General features: G+C 40.9%; 1 protein-coding gene across 1 annotated transcript in view; it reads right to left on the bottom strand.

Annotated features, from left to right (window-relative positions):
• Positions 1–18,089, bottom strand: part of CBL (Cbl proto-oncogene) — a 171,556-nt gene that overhangs the window by 107,756 nt on the left and 45,711 nt on the right. Inside the window, exon 3 of the mRNA XM_053691356.1 lies at positions 10,952–11,098. Within this exon, the coding sequence (XP_053547331.1) occupies positions 10,952–11,098 (147 nt within the window). The remainder of the gene's footprint in view (positions 1–10,951; positions 11,099–18,089) is intronic.

Here is an 18,089-nt window from a genome sequence, read left to right as displayed (position 1 = left end):
TTCTCTGAGGCGGAGTTTTACCCGACTCAACATAGGCAAGATGAATTAAAGATTTCAACCAAGATGCCAAAGAAATGGCAGAAGCTTTCTGGCCTTTTCTAGAACCGGAAAAGATAACAAATAGACTAGAAGTCTTACGAAAAGATTTCGTAGCTTCAACATAATATTTCAAAGCTCTAACAACATCCAAAGAATGCAACGATTTCTCCTTAGAATTCTTAGGATTAGGACATAATGAAGGAACCACAATTTCTCTACTAATGTTGTTGGAATTCACAACTTTAGGTAAAAATTCAAAAGAAGTTCGCAACACCGCCTTATCCTGATGAAAAATCAGAAAAGGAGACTCACAAGAAAGAGCAGATAATTCAGAAACTCTTCTGGCAGAAGAGATGGCCAAAAGGAACAAAACTTTCCAAGAAAGTAATTTAATGTCCAATGAATGCATAGGTTCAAACGGAGGAGCTTGAAGAGCTCCCAGAACCAAATTCAAACTCCAAGGAGGAGAAATTGACTTAATGACAGGTTTTATACGAACCAAAGCTTGTACAAAACAATGAATATCAGGAAGAATAGCAATCTTTCTGTGAAAAAGAACAGAAAGAGCAGAGATTTGTCCTTTCAAAGAACTTGCGGACAAACCTTTATCTAAACCATCCTGAAGGAACTGTAAAATTCTCGGTATTCTAAAAGAATGCCAGGAAAAAAGATGAGAAAGACACCAAGAAATATAAGTCTTCCAGACTCTATAATATATCTCTCGAGATACAGATTTACGAGCCTGTAACATAGTATTAATCACAGAGTCAGAGAAACCTCTTTGACCAAGAATCAAGCGTTCAATCTCCATACCTTTAAATTTAAGGATTTCAGATCCTGATGGAAAAAAGGACCTTGTGACAGAAGGTCTGGTCTTAACGGAAGAGTCCACGGTTGGCAAGAGGCCATCCGGACAAGATCCGCATACCAAAACCTGTGAGGCCATGCCGGAGCTACCAGCAGAACAAACGAGCATTCCTTCAGAATCTTGGAGATTACTCTTGGAAGAAGAACTAGAGGCGGAAAGATATAGGCAGGATGATACTTCCAAGGAAGTGATAATGCATCCACTGCCTCCGCCTGAGGATCCCGGGATCTGGACAGATACCTGGGAAGTTTCTTGTTTAGATGGGACGCCATCAGATCTATTTCTGGAAGTTCCCACATTTGAACAATCTGAAGAAATACCTCTGGGTGAAGAGACCATTCGCCCGGATGCAACGTTTGGCGACTGAGATAATCCGCTTCCCAATTGTCTACACCTGGGATATGAACCGCAGAGATTAGACAGGAGCTGGATTCCGCCCAAACCAAAATTCGAGATACTTCTTTCATAGCCAGAGGACTGTGAGTCCCTCCTTGACGATTGATGTATGCCACAGTTGTGACATTGTCTGTCTGAAAACAAATGAACGATTCTCTCTTCAGAAGAGGCCAAAACTGAAGAGCTCTGAAAATTGCACGGAGTTCCAAAATATTGATCGGTAATCTCACCTCCTGAGATTCCCAAACTCCTTGTGCCGTCAGAGATCCCCACACAGCTCCCCAACCTGTGAGACTTGCATCTGTTGAAATTACAGTCCAGGTCGGAAGCACAAAAGAAGCCCCCTGAATTAAACGATGGTGATCTGTCCACCATGTTAGAGAGTGTCGAACAATCGGTTTTAAAGATATTAATTGAGATATCTTCGTGTAATCCTTGCACCATTGCTTCAGCATACAGAGCTGAAGAGGTCGCATGTGAAAACGAGCAAAGGGGATCGCGTCCGATGCAGCAGTCATAAGACCTAGAATTTCCATGCATAAGGCTACCGAAGGGAATGATTGTGACTGAAGGTTACGACAAGCTGTAATCAACTTTAGACGTCTCTTGTCTGTTAAAGACAGAGTCATGGACACTGAATCCATCTGGAAACCCAGAAAGGTTACCCTTGTCTGAGGAATCAAAGAACATTTTGGTAAATTGATCCTCCAACCATGATCTTGAAGAAACAACACAAGTCGATTCGTATGAGATTCTGCTAAATGTAAAGACTGAGCAAGTACCAAGATATCGTCCAAATAAGGAAATACCACAATACCTTGTTCTCTGATTACAGACAGCAGGGCACCGAGAACCTTTGTAAAAATTCTTGGAGCTGTAGCTAGGCCAAACGGCAGAGCCACAAACTGGTAATGCTTGTCCAGAAACGAGAATCTCAGAAACTGATAATGATCTGGATGAATCTGAATATGCAGATATGCATCCTGTAAATCTATTGTGGACATATAATTCCCTTGCTGAACAAAAGGTAAGATAGTCCTTACAGTTACCATCTTGAACGTTGGTATCCTTACATAACGATTCAATATTTTTAGATCCAGAACTGGTCTGAAAGAATTCTCCTTCTTTGGTACAATGAAGAGATTTGAATAAAACCCCATCCCCTGTTCCGGAACTGGAACTGGCATAATTACTCCAGTCAACTCTAGATCTGAAACACATTTCAGAAATGCTTGAGCTTTTACTGGATTTACTGGGACACGGGAAAGAAAAAATCTCTTTGCAGGAGGTCTCAACTTGAAACCAATTCTGTACCCTTCTGAAACAATGCTCTGAATCCAAAGATTGTGAACAGAATTGATCCAAATTTCTTTGAAAAAACGTAACCTGCCCCCTACCAGCTGAGCTGGAATGAGGGCCGCACCTTCATGTGGACTTAGAAGCAGGCTTTGCCTTTCTAGCTGGCTTGGATTTATTCCAAACTGGAGATGGTCTCCAAACTGAAACTGCTCCTGAGGATGAAGGATCAGGCTTTTGTTCTTTGTTGAAACGAAAGGAACGAAAACGATTATTAGCCCTGTTTTTACCTTTAGATTTTTTATCCTGTGGTAAAAAAGTTCCTTTCCCACCAGTAACAGTTGAAATAATGGAATCCAACTGAGAACCAAATAATTTGTTACCCTGGAAAGAAATGGAAAGTAAAGTTGATTTAGAAGCCATATCAGCATTCCAAGTTTTAAGCCATAAAGCTCTTCTAGCTAAAATAGCTAGAGACATAAACCTGACATCAACTCTGATAATATCAAAAATGGCATCACAGATAAAATTATTAGCATGTTGAAGAAGAAGAATAATATCATGAGAATCACGATGTGTTACTTGTTGCGCTAAAGTTTCCAACCAAAAAGTTGAAGCTGCAGCAACATCAGCCAAAGATATAGCAGGTCTAAGAAGATTACCTGAACACAGATAAGCTTTTCTTAGAAAGGACTCAATTTTCCTATCTAGAGGATCCTTAAACGAAGTACCATCTGACGTAGGAATAGTAGTACGTTTAGCAAGGGAAGAAATAGCCCCATCAACTTTAGGGATCTTGTCCCAAAATTCTAGTCTGTCAGACGGCACAGGATATAATTGCTTAAAACGTTTAGAAGGAGTAAATGAATTACCCAAATTATCCCATTCTTTGGAAATTACTGCAGAAATAGCATCAGGGACAGGAAAAACTTCTGGAATAACTACAGGAGATTTAAAAACCTTATTTAAACGTTTAGATTTAGTATCAAGAGGACCAGAATCCTCTATTTCTAAAGCAATTAGGACTTCTTTAAGTAAAGAACGAATAAATTCCATTTTAAATAAATATGAAGATTTATCAGCATCAACCTCTGAGACAGAATCCTCTGAACCAGAGGAATCATCAGAATCAGAATGATGATGTTCAGTTAAAAATTCATCTGTAGGGAGAGAAGTTTTAAAAGATTTTTTACGTTTACTAGAAGGAGAAATAACAGACATAGCCTTCTTTATGGATTCAGAAACAAAATCTCTTATATTATCAGGAACATTCTGCACCTTAGATGTTGAAGGAACTGCAACAGGCAATGGTACTTTACTAAAGGAAATATTATCTGCTTTAACAAGTTTGTCATGACAATCAATACAAACAACAGCTGGAGAAATAGCTACCAAAAGTTTACAGCAGATACACTTAGCTTTGGTAGATTCAGCACTTGACAGCGATTTTCCTGTAGTATCTTCTGACTCAGATGCAACGTGAGACATCTTGCAATATGTAAGAGAAAAAACAACATATATATAAAGCAAAATTGATCAAATTCCTTAAATGACAGTTTCAGGAATGGGAAAAAACGCCAAAGAACAAGCTTCTAGCAACCAGAAGCAATAAAAAACAGAATTTATGTTTACCTGATAAATTACTTTCTCTAACGGTGTGTCCGGTCCACGGCGTCATCCTTACTTGTGGGATATTCTCTTCCCCAACAGGAAATGGCAAAGAGCCCAGCAAAGCTGGTCACATGATCCCTCCTAGGCTCCGCCTACCCCAGTCATTCGACCGACGTTAAGGAGGAATATTTGCATAGGAGAAACCATATGATACCGTGGTGACTGTAGTTAAAGAAAATAAATTATCAGACCTGATTAAAAAACCAGGGCGGGCCGTGGACCGGACACACCGTTGGAGAAAGTAATTTATCAGGTAAACATAAATTCTGTTTTCTCCAACATAGGTGTGTCCGGTCCACGGCGTCATCCTTACTTGTGGGAACCAATACCAAAGCTTTAGGACACGGATGAAGGGAGGGAGCAAATCAGGTCACCTAAATGGAAGGCACCACGGCTTGCAAAACCTTTCTCCCAAAAAATAGCCTCAGAAGAAGCAAAAGTATCAAACTTGTAAAATTTGGAAAAAGTGTGCAGTGAAGACCAAGTCGCTGCCCTACAAATCTGATCAACAGAAGCCTCGTTCTTGAAGGCCCATGTGGAAGCCACAGCCCTAGTGGAATGAGCTGTGATTCTTTCAGGAGGCTGCCGTCCGGCAGTCTCGTAAGCCAATCTGATGATGCTTTTAATCCAAAAAGAGAGAGAGGTAGAAGTTGCTTTTTGACCTCTCCTGTTACCAGAATAAACAACAAACAAGGAAGATGTTTGTCTAAAATCCTTTGTAGCATCTAAATAGAATTTTAGAGCGCGAACAACATCCAAATTGTGCAACAAACGTTCCTTCTTCGAAACTGGTTTCGGACACAAAGAAGGCACGACTATCTCCTGGTTAATGTTTTTGTTAGAAACAACTTTTGGAAGAAAACCAGGTTTAGTACGTAAAACCACCTTATCTGCATGGAACACCAGATAAGGAGGAGAACACTGCAGAGCAGATAATTCTGAAACTCTTCTAGCGGAAGAAATTGCAGCCAAAAACAAAACTTTCCAAGATAATAACTTAATATCAACGGAATGTAAGGGTTCAAACGGAACCCCCTGAAGAACTGAAAGAACTAAGTTGAGACTCCAAGGAGGAGTCAAAGGTTTGTAAACAGGCTTGATTCTAACCAGAGCCTGAACAAAGGCTTGAACATCTGGCACAGCTGCCAGCTCTTTGTGAAGTAACACAGACAAGGCAGAAATCTGTCCCTTCAAGGAACTTGCAGATAATCCTTTCTCCAATCCTTCTTGAAGAAAGGATAGAATCCTAGGAATCTTTACCTTGTCCCAAGGGAATCCTTTAGATTCACACCAACAGATATATTTTTTCCATATTTTGTGGTAAATTTTTCTAGTTACAGGCTTTCTGGCCTGAACAAGAGTATCAATAACAGAATCTGAGAACCCTCGCTTTGATAAGATCAAGCGTTCAATCTCCAAGCAGTCAGCTGGAGTAGGACCAGATTCGGATGTTCGAACGGACCTTGAACAAGAAGGTCTCGTCTCAAAGGTAGCTTCCATGGTGAAGCCGATGACATATTCACCAGATCTGCCTACCAAGTCCTGCGTGGTTACGCAGGAGCTATCAAGATCACCTACGCCCTCTCCTGATTGATCCTGGCTACCAGCCTGGGGATGAGAGGAAACGGCGGGAATACATAAGCTAGGTTGAAGGTCCAAGGTGCTACTAGTGCATCTACTAGAGTCGCCTTGTGATCCCTGGATCTGGACCCGTAGCAAGGAACCTTGAAGTTCTGACGAGAGGCCATCAGATCCATGTCTGGAATGCCCCACAGTTGAGTGATTTGGGCAAAGATTTCCGGATGGAGTTCCCACACCCCCGGATGCAATGTCTGACGAATCAGAAAATCCGCTTCCCAAGTTTCCACTCCTGGGATGTGGATTGCAGACAGGTGGCAGGAGCGAGTCTCCGCCCATTGAATGATTTTGGTCACTTCTTCCATCGCCAGGGAACTCCTTGTTCCCCCCTGATGGTTGATGTACGCAACAGTCGTCATGTTGTCTGATTGAAACCGTATGAACTTGGCCCTCGCTAGCTGAGGCCAAGCCTTGAGAGCATTGAATATCGCTCTCAGTTCCAGAATATTTATCGGTAGAAGAGATTCTTCCCGAGACCAAAGACCCTGAGCTTTCAGGGATCCCCAGACCGCGCCCCAGCCCATCAGACTGGCGTCGGTCGTGACAATGACCCACTCTGGTCTGCGGGAGGTCACCCCTTGCGACAGGTTGTCCAGGGACAGCCACCAACGGAGTGAGTCTCTGGTCCTCTGATTTACTTGTATCTTCGGAGACAAGTCTGTATAGTCCCCATTCCACTGACTGAGCATACACAATTGAAATGGTCTTAGATGAATGCGCGCAAAAGGAACTATGTCCATTGCCGCTACCATCAAACCTATCACTTCCATGCACTGTGCTATGGAAGGAAGAGGAACGGAAGGAAGTATCCGACAAGAGTTTAGAAGTTTTGTTTTTCTGGTCTCTTGTCAGAAAAATCCTCATTTCTAAGGAGTCTATTATTGTTCCCAAGAAGGGAACTCTTGTCGACGGAGATAGAGAACTCTTTTCCACGTTCACTTACCATCCGTGAGATCTGAGAAAGGCCAGGACTATGTCCGTGTGAGCCTTTGCTTGAGGAAGGGACGACGCTTGAATCAGAATGTCGTCCAAGTAAGGTACTACAGCAATGCCCCTTGGTCTTAGCACCGCCAGAAGGGACCCTAGTACCTTTGTGAAAATCCTTGGAACAGTGACTAATCCGAAAGGAAGCGCCACGAACTGGTAATGCTTGTCCAGGAATGCGAACCTTAGGAACCGATTATGTTCCTTGTGGACAGGAATATGTAGATACGCATCCTTTAAATCCACCGTGGTCAAGAATTGACCTTCCTGGATGGAAGGATTGTTCGAATGGTTTCCATTTTGGACGATGGAACCTTGAGAAACTTGTTTAGGATCTTGAGATCTAAGATTGGTCTGAACGTTCCCTCTTTTTTGGGAACTACGAACAGATTGGAGTAGAACCCCATCCCTCGTTCTTTTAATGGAACAGGATGAATCACTTCCAGAAGATAACCTTGGAAGACTATTTCTAGCGCCCAAGGATCCAGAACATCTCTTGCCCAAGCCTGAGTGAAGAGAGAGAGTCTGCCCCCCACCAAATCCGGTCCCGGATCAGGGGCCCGCATCTCATGCTGTCTTGGGAGCAGTGGCAGGTTTCTTGGCCTGCTTTCCTTTGTTCCAGCCTTGCCTTGGTCTCCAGGCTGGATTGGCTTGAGAAGTATTACCCTCCTGCTTAGAGGACGTAGTACTTGGGGCTGGTCCGTTTCTGCGAAAGGGACGAAAATTAGGTTTATTTTTGGCCTTGAAAGACCTATTCTGAGGAAGGGCGTGGCCCTTGCCCCCAGTGATATCAGAGATAAACTCTTTCAAGTCAGGGCCAAACAGTGTTTTCCCCTTGAAAGGAATGTCAAACAATTTGTTCTTGGAAGACGCATCCGCTGACCAAGATTTTAACCAAAGCGCTCTGCGCGCCACAATAGCAAACCCAGAATTTTTCGCCGCTAACCTAGCCAATTGCAAGGTGGCGTCTAGGGTGAAAGAATTAGCCAATTTAAGAGCACGAATTCTGTCCATAATCTCCTCATAAGAAGAAGAATTACTAATAATCGCCTTTTCTAGCTCATTGCACCAGAAACACGCGGCTGTAGTGACAGGGACAATGCATGCAATTGGTTGTAGAAGGTAACCTTACTGAACAAACATCTTTTTTAGCAAACCTTCTAATTTTTTATCCATAGGATCTTGGAAAGCACAACTATCTTCTATGGGTATAGTGGTGCGCTTGTTTAGAGTAGAAACCGCCCCCTCGACCTTGGGGACTGTCTGCCATAAGTCCTTTCTGGGGTCGACTATAGGAAACAATTTTTTAAATATGGGGGGAGGTACGAAAGGTACACCGGGCCTGTCCCATTCTTTATTAACAATGTACGCCACCCGCTTGAGTATAGGAAAAGCTTCGGGGGGCCCCCGGGGCCTCTAGGAACTTGTCCATTTTACATAGTGTTTCTGGAATGACCAGATAATCACAATCATCCAAATTGGATAACACCTCCTTAAGCAGAGCGCGGAGATGTTCCAACTTAAATTTAAAAGTAATCACATCAGGTTCAGCTTGTTGAGAAATTTTTCCTGAATCTGAAATTTCTCCCTCAGACAAAACCTCCCTGGCCCCCTCAGACTGGTGTAGGGGCCCTTCAGAAACAATATCATCAGCGGCCTCATGCTCTTCAGTATTTTCTAAAACAGAGCAGTCGCGCTTTCGCTGATAAGTGGGCATATTGGCTAAAATGTTTTTGATAGAATTATCCATTACAGCCGTTAATTGTTGCATAGTAAGGAGTATTGGCGCGCTAGATGTACTAGGGGCCTCCTGTATGGGCAAAACTGGTGTAGACGAAGGAGGGGATGATGCAGTACCATGCTTACTCCCCTCACTTGAGGAATCATCTTGGGCATCATTTTTACTAAATTTATTATGACATAAATTACATCTATTTAAATGAGAAGGAACCTTGGCTTCCCCACAGTCAGAACACAATCTATCTGGTAGTTCAGACATGTTAAACAGGCATAAACTTGATAACAAAGCACAAAAAAACGTTTTAAAATAAAACCGTTACTGTCACTTTAAATTTTAAACTGAACACACTTTATTACTGCAATTGCGAAAAAGTATGAAGGAATTGTTCAAAATTCACCAAAATTTCACCACAGTGTCTTAAAGCCTTAAAAGTATTGCACACCAAATTTGGAAGCTTTAACCCTTAAAATAACGGAACCGGAGCCGTTTTTATATTTAACCCCTTTACAGTCCCTGGAATCTGCTTTGCTGAGACCCAACCAAGCCCAAAGGGGAATACGATACCAAATAATGCCTTTTAGAAAGACTTTTCTATGTATCAGAGCTCCACACACATGCAGCTGCATGTCATGCTGTTCTCAAAAACAAGTGCGCCATACCGGCGCGAAAATGAGGCTCTGACTATGATTAGGGAAAGCCCCAATAGAATAAAGTGTCTAAAACAGTGCCTGCCGATATTATTTTACAAAAAATACCCAGATTAAATGATTCCTCAAGGCTAAATATGTGTAAATATGATCGATTTAGCCCAGAAAATGTCTACAGTCTTAATAAGCCCTTGTGAAGCCCTTATTTACTGTGTGAATAAAAATGGCTTACCGGATCCCATAGGGAAAATGACAGCTTCCAGCATTACATCGTCTTGTTAGAATGTGTCATACCTCAAGCAGCAAAAGACTGCTCACTGTTCCCCCAACTGAAGTTAATTCCTCTCAACAGTCCTGTGTGGAACAGCCATGGATTTTAGTAACGGTTGCTAAAATCATTTTCCTCATACAAACAGAAATCTTCATCTCTTTTCTGTTTCAGAGTAAATAGTACATACCAGCACTATTTTAAAATAACAAACTCTTGATTGAATAATAAAAACTACAGTTAAACACTAAAAAACTCTAAGCCATCTCCGTGGAGATGTTGCCTGTACAACGGCAAAGAGAATGACTGGGGTAGGCGGAGCCTAGGAGGGATCATGTGACCAGCTTTGCTGGGCTCTTTGCCATTTCCTGTTGGGGAAGAGAATATCCCACAAGTAAGGATGACGCCGTGGACCGGACACACCTATGTTGGAGAAAATGAGACTTAAATAATGTGGAGACAAAAGTGACGCCCATATTTTTTCGCGCCAAATAAGACGCCCACATTATTTGGCGCCTAAATGCTTTTTGGCGCCAAAAATGACGCCACATCCGGAACGCCGACATTTTTGGCGCAAAATAACGTCAAAAAATGACGCAACTTCCGGCGACACGTATGACGCCGGAAACGGAAATAGAATTTTTGCGCCAAAAAAGTCAGCGCCAAGAATGACGCAATAAAATGAAGCATTTTCAGCCCCCGCGAGCCTAACAGCCCACAGGGAAAAAGTCAAATTTTAAGGTAAGAAAAATGTTAAAATGCATTATCCCAAATATGAAACTGACTGTCTGAAAATAAGGAAAGTTGAACATTCTGAGTCAAGGCAAATAAATGTTTGAATACATATATTTAGAACTTTATAAACAAAGTGCCCAACCATAGCTAGGAGTGTCACAGAAAATAAGACTTACTTACCCCAGGACACTCATCTACATATAGTAGATAGCCAAACCAGTACTGAAACGAGAATCAGCAGAGGTAATGGTATATATAAGAGTATATCGTCGATCTGAAAAGGGAGGTAAGAGATGAATCTCTACGACCGATAACAGAGAACCTATGAAATAGACCCCTTAGAAGGAGATCACTGCATTCAAATAGGCAATACTCCTCACATCCCTCTGACATTCACTGCACGCTGAGAGGAAAACCGGGCTCCAACTTGCTGCGGAGCGCATATCAACGTAGAATCTAGCACAAACTTACTTCACCACCTCCATCGGAGGCAAAGTTTGTAAAACTGAATTGTGGGTGTGGTGAGGGGTGTATTTATAGGCATTTTGAGGTTTGGGAAACTTTGCCCCTCCTGGTAGGAATGTATATCCCATACGTCACTAGCTCATGGACTCTTGCTAATTACATGAAAGAAAACCTAGCCATGAAGAGTTACATTTAGTACATACTTCTCTCCAAAGGCCTTCCTCCAGAAGTCAGCAGCATCGGCTTTGGTAATACGGAACGTGTCTCCTTGGAACAATCCATTTGGGAAAATACCCTTCAATTCTGCCAGCATGTGGCTGAAGATGAGGGACAACTTGGTCAAATTGCGCCTGCAGAGATATTGATAAACGTAATTACATAAAGGTTTAAAGGACTCCTATGGCAATATCTTGTGTTTTGAACATAAATGTATAAACAATTGCTGTATGTTGCACTTTCCTGCAGTAAGGTTATTTGGTACTTTTTAAAACTCAGTGCTCACACAAATTGCTAAAACATTACTTGTCTACTGGCAGAGTGGTCATATAGTATGTGTAATTCCCTGATAACCACAGAGTAATACAGCTATAGCTTGTTTGTTTGTTTTATCATTTACAGGGACATAAAGAAAATGTTATGTTAGTGCTTTTTATTATTGCAATAATGGGGTTAAACGCATAGTAAATGTCTGCTCCAGAGCAATATTTAGACACCAATCAGCAAGCGGTACACCCAGGTGCTGAACCTAAAAGCACCCGGCTCCTAAGTTTTTATTCCTGCTTTTCAAATAAAGATACCAAGAGAACAAAGAAAAATTGATAATAGGAGTAAATTAGAAAGTTGATTAAAATTGCATGCTCTATTCAAATCATGAAAGAAAAAAATATGGGTTTACTATCCCTTTAAGGGTTATGAAACGCAAAACATTTCTTTCATGATTTAAATAGGGCATGCAATTTTAAATAACTTTCCAATTTAGTTCTATTATCTAATTTGCTACTTTCTATTGGTATCCTTTGTATCTAGATAGTCTAAGGAGCAGTAATGCACTATTGGGGAGCTAGCTGGTGATTGGGGAGTGCACATATATGCCTCTTGTCATTGGCTCACTCAAGGTGTTCAACTAGCTCACAGTAATGCATTGTTGCTCCTGTGACAAAAAAATACCAAAAGAACGAAGAATTGTAAAATTGTTTGAAATTTTATTCACTATCAGAACCATGAAAAAAAAATAGGTTTCCTGTCCCTCTGAATTGCAGGACAGGCATTAAAGCACTTAAGAAGCAATAAGGAAGTAACCCAATAGGTAGCTCTATATCTGGCTTTGGTCATTTACAAGGGGGGGGAATTGCAACCTCAGTGGCCCTAAAGGGACGTTAACCAAATTTTGACATAAAATGGTTATGTTTAATAAAACAACTTTGCAATATACATTATTTATTATGCCCCCATATTTTTTAATTCTCAGAACATGCATCCTGCTGACTTTAAGGCTAACCCTGCTATATATATATTTTTCCCTAAGTGGCTATAAATAATAACTAAAAAACAATGCATTTTATACTAACATTATGACTAGGGCTATATATGTGGTCTGCAGACTAAATCCAAGATTGGGTCGACCAAATAAGGCAAATGGTGGGTGTAGATTGGTCTGTGCATTAAGCAGCTTCACTAGCTGCCGAATGTGGAAGGTGACGGCCGCTTGTGGCCTTTGGCTCTTTTCGGAGCCAGATTTTTTTCTTGTGAATGTGCAACACACTAAGATCTGTGCAAATCCAGATCTTAGTGTCTTGCACTTTCACAAGAAGAAACCTAAAAGAGCCAAAGGCCGTAAGCGGCGACCTTGTTCCGCACAGGCCTACTCAGCATTGACGATGCGGATTGGCTGTTTTTGCTTTCACCATGCAGATGACAGTAGCTAAAGAATAATTGTTCACAGAGCACTTACTCTGGTGAGCCGAATACATTTTTAGGTAAAATACTTTCCTTTTTTACACACAGATGTACACGTTATATTTTTTATAGTCAGCTTTTTTTTTGTTTTTAAATATGCTGCATCACTTTCAAGTGATTTAACATATGGGTAACATATCCCTTTAATGAGCAGTGCTTAACTTTATGACTCAGGCAGCCGCAGCACAAATACAATTAATGGGGTAGGGTAGCACAAATCTGTGGGCCTCCAAACCCATTGGTGTCAGAGTTTTGTTAAGCTCTTGCCTTTGCAGCACCCCCCAGATCAGGGAAGGTTTTGCCAGCTGTCATTAACTAGGTATAATGCTCTCCTGTTAACAAATGATGGCAGCGAAGAGGGGGGCGGAGCTAGCTACCAAAGGAGTCAGACGTGCATGGCAAGAGCTCCTGGCTTCAATATGCTATAAATGATGTTAATCCACTTTTAAAACAATTCTTTTTATTCTGCCTGGGGTCTCATCTTTACTCAGCACCTCCGAAGATTGCTTTTGTCACAGGGTTAGAAAAGTCTGAGGATTTGCCATGTCGGAGGCCTTGGATGAATGGGGGTTAGCTGTGATGCAGCTCCTGAATAATCATTTCGCCAGCCTAACACTATTATTGATTGAATGCTGCTCTGGTGCAGTGGTAGCAGATGTCAAGCCTATGCAACCAGCAGATCAACATATTGCTTGCAGTGAGCTCCTAACTGCTGCTTCCATTCACCAGGATAACCTTACTGATGTTCCAGTTCTTGTGTCTGCGCACTGCCATCTTGACCCCACGCAGCAGGGAGATGCTTATACTTACCGGTCTAGTGGAGTGCCGGACCATGCTGCTGGAGATGGGAGAGGTGTTGCTGCAGAGCCTGGTGTGGGATTGCAGGCGAGATCGTTGTGTTGTGCAGGAGGTCAGATCCAGTCGCAGGCGTTTCCTTTGAGCGCTGGGCGTGCGGCCTCTGTTGATGCCTGCAAGGTTGTGGCCATTCTCCCTTTGCTGCGTGATACTGGTGTTGGGCCGTGCGTGACAAGGGCACAAACGCTGGTGGTTGTTATACTGCTGTGTGGACGCAGCGCTCTTTATCCCTGTTGGGGCATTTGTATTCAAGCACCTGGTTCTTGGTGCAGCACACTTTTGTCTCTTACTTGGGACCCAGGAGGTATACTTTTATTAGTGGTGCCACAATCTACAATCTGACATGAGACTCCTAACCCAAGGACACTATCTTGTTAACCAAGGTGGATTTAACACTTCATCACTTAAGGGTCTTGGCTAGTCATATCTGACTAAAAGGATGCTATTACGGTGGGAGCTACCGCAACTATGAATCCCTCTATTAGATCTCAGGACTCAGAAACACCTATGCCGAGGTTGAACACACCAACATGAAACAAAGGAAATTTTGATTGGGACTATGGAGGTGCATTTTTACTTGTGGAGTTATTTTTCAGCCGCTTTATAACTAGAACTGGGACCCTTATTTAGTTTTCAGTGTATTGCCCTGAGCTTTCAGTGTATTCTCTTGATAAACGAAGTGGGCTAAATACGTCCCTGCTCAGGTGACTCTGCTGGCCCTGTAAGACTATTGCTGCGACACATACCGACACCATGTTTCTTTAACTATTCTCATGGGACTTAACTATTCCAAGATGTATGCAGGACTTATTGTGCTTTTCACTACAAGAACTGAAGGGGTGCCAGAATCCCTGAATTACTATAAACTTTGCTTAAGCTACTGGCAGTTCAATTTGTTTGCACTGTGTTTTATATTCTTTGTATGACCTCCTAGTAATAAGTATACAGTCTCTGAATATTATTGCTGAAATAGCACTGGGTTAAACGGCTTCTGTTTTTTTGTGAGCCTAGATAGCCCTGAAGGTTATGTGGTCTAGAGGTTTACATTACAGATATATATTACATTAGGTACACCTATCTCATATGAGCTACTTCCATAATACCCACTCATACTGTAAGAAGTGGCTTTAAATTAATATTTATTGATAGATTATTTAAATGTCATTCCCCACTACTAGAATATTTTGATGTACATGTATAAGTCAAAAGTGCCTCTCTTATAGTATTATATATAGGGATTCTGGCTTGTTCAAGACTACATAAAGCTACTCATATTTTATTCAAAAGAAGCTATGTTTGTGCTGTTTCCTAAATATAACTAAACATATATAGTTTTTGCACCAGGGGAACCTTCAGCGTAACAAACACAGTTTCACATGTCAGCACTGCAATAAACCCACTTTATGTGTAGTAGATGGATATTTAAATTTTTTAGTGTGAGTGTGCTCTACCCTATTTGTAACGCCCTGGATATAGGGATGCAGATGAGATTATACAGAGGCCTATTGTCTCAATCTTTTTGTCCTTTTCAGGTTATAGCTGGGACTATATACACTTTTCTGCATCTCTTGATTAGCCAGGAGTTACAGGTGTCATAGCATTTTACGCATTAGATTCCACTAAAGTAACTCTTATGGTACTCTTGTGCTAGGTATAGGGCCCATACCTGGCCAACGGGATCTGCCTAGAATTATGATTCTTCCTATTTCAGTAAAGATGCTTATATCTTTTGTCCCTAGCTAATAAAGGTCATATTATATTAATTATTTTATTATAGAATAGCTTTAAAGTACACTTTTGGGACATCTTTATTTTGGGTTGTCTGCACTAGTTATTGGGCGGTGGCACGTTTAACATACTGAAACTATGGGCAATCTTGGTTGCTTATAAATGTTATTTTAATTCCCACTTCTTAATATCTACTAATATTTGTGTATGCTGTTAGCTTTTTGTAATCCCGGTGGTGATGGTTTAGTACAGTGATTTTTAACCTTTTTTTTGCCGTGGCACACTTTTTTACATTAAAAAATCCTGTGGCACACCACCATCCCAAAATTTTTAAAAAATCATACATTGTAGCCTAATACAGCATATATATATATATATATATATATATATATATATATATATATATATATATATATATACACATACACACAAACACACACATACTGTATGTCCCAGAGGCAGAACTTTTCTTCACTTTCTGCGATGAGATTTTTCTTTAGTGAAAAATTTTCTGCAGGTTATTTTTAAATAAAATTTTAAATTCGACAGTTACACTAAGGCACCAGTTAAATTGCAATGTGTTGATTAACTGAATAAAGCAATTTTTAATGTTTTATAATATAGTGCAGTAGTTGAAAATTGCATTGCAAATTAGCTGCATTCAAAAAAAGAAAATTTTAAAATGTCTCTTGAATAAATCTGTTTCCTTTTCTCTTGGTCTAACATAGAAATGTAGTAATAAAAAAAGATGCAAAGCTCATACTAACGTCTTACATTCAGAATAAACAGCTTTGCAGATAGGAAAGGCTAGGGTGTGGGTTTGATTTTTTTTTTCTCTGAGAGCCAGTCAACAAGCAATGCGCTGCTGCTTTGCAACGCTACTGCATATTTGACTGCTCACTTCAAAAAGCACTTTGCTCTCGATGCACTGTGCTAAGGAAAACTTACACAGTGCAACCAGAGCACAGCTCTGTTTGAGGAGAACTGTTTAATGTGGAGCAGCACTACAAAGTTCAAGCGCTAACAGTGCTGCATGTATCCTGTTCTTTCTGCAGATATGCTGCATTTTCTGCGATGACATCTCAGATCACTGTATGTTCTGCCTTGGGGCTGTATGTATTGTGCTGTTATGCCATGACTCCTATAAACTACCCCTGCACTGGGAGTAAAAAACAAGCAAAGTTTAAAAAATATGTCACACTGTTGTCAGTCTGCCGTGGCACACCTGAGGATCTCTCACGGCACACTAGTTGAAAAACACTGGTTATGAGAGGGCTAACGGTTTCCATATCTGGTGATTCTCTCATGTGTTTAGCTACACTCCCACCAATAAATTAATGACCCCTATTCTTTCAGTAACTATAGGAAAGATACTGCTCTGCCGTGGGAGCGGCCTCCGCCTCCCCCCCCCCCTCCCTAAAGTATTCTGGTGTTCTCCAGAAGTTCTTTTTGCAGTTTCCCTTGATATATACTGCATGTACCTATGTATACTAAATTACTACATTTATACATATTTTCAGAATTTATTACAGTACCTCCTATGTTTCATTATTCTTTTTAGATATCCTTTTCCAGGAGGCCTTGAAGTTTACAGTTGTGTATTTGACGGTTCCTTTTTACCATAAGCCTTCATTTGATATTTGTTATTTGTGGGGGGGGTTCTTTTATTTATATTCTTACTCTTGTTGAACATTTGAATTGGAGGTTACCTATATATATATATTCATCTATATTCTGTGTTCTTTATGCAATAAAATAGAAAACGTGAGGTTTTACCACTATATCTGTGATGTAACAGGATTGTTTATTTTATGAATGATATGCTCTCCCTTAAAAGTTGCATATGACTTTTGCAGCTCAGTTGTGTCTAGATTTAGGTCTGACGGTTTCTTTCTTTCTGTTATGAGGCCTCAATTCAACACTTATGCTCTATATTATTTTAAGCTAATTTTTGTTCCCTATGCAATAAGACTGCATGCGTGAGGTTTCTCTTTACTATTTTGGCACAGCTGTTTTGCAATAGAACTGTTCATTTTGTGAGCGATAAGTTTTTTTTTTTCTTCATGTCTGTATATGATTCTTGCAATTTATTTTGTCTGTTACTTTATTTTTTACCTCAATAAAAATTATTCAAAAAAAAAAAAAAAAAAAATGATGGCAGCGAAGACACCAAATTCCCTACAAGAACTTGTAAAGCCTTAATCCACAAGTGTGACAGTGCCCCAGCTCACGTGCCCGCCCACTTGGTAGTTACTTGTGCGCAGTGCTATTTTTGTCAGGACAAGGCTGGTTTGTAATATAAAAAGAAATGCACGTTAAAAGGTTAATTTTGTTTTTTCAGTCCAGTATATACACTAGACAGAAACACCAATGTAACGCTAAATGGACGTTCTCTATTCTACAAACAAGTAAATCCGGTGCCTTGCTGTTCAGCTATGTTTTGCTTGTTGGGATACTGCAGTAATAACCTGACAAATAGATTACCGAGCACCCAAACAGACTGGCAGTGCTGGGATTAGCAAACAACAAGCAGTACAGCACTATACTGACACTGCGAGAGCCTTTAAAGAGAGCGCTATGCATACAGCAAAGCCCTGCCATATAGGGTGAGCGTGAGCTCTGGCCAGTATCGTGGTGCTCAGTCACGTCATTGGCAAAGAAGCTTCGCAGGAGGTATTAGATCAGAGGTTCGGCTTGGCCAAAGGTGGATTTGTGCTTTGTAGCCACACGACCTAGAAATAATCCAGTTGCACTGGTGTTTAGAGTCCCATGGGTGTCTTGGGGGCTTCAAACCGGGATAAG

Source organism: Bombina bombina, chromosome 8, assembly GCF_027579735.1.
Source record: "Bombina bombina isolate aBomBom1 chromosome 8, aBomBom1.pri, whole genome shotgun sequence".
NCBI lineage: Eukaryota > Metazoa > Chordata > Amphibia > Anura > Bombinatoridae > Bombina > Bombina bombina.
The sequence above is the reverse complement of the archived record's forward strand: the minus strand, read 5'-3'. Positions and strand labels throughout refer to the sequence as shown.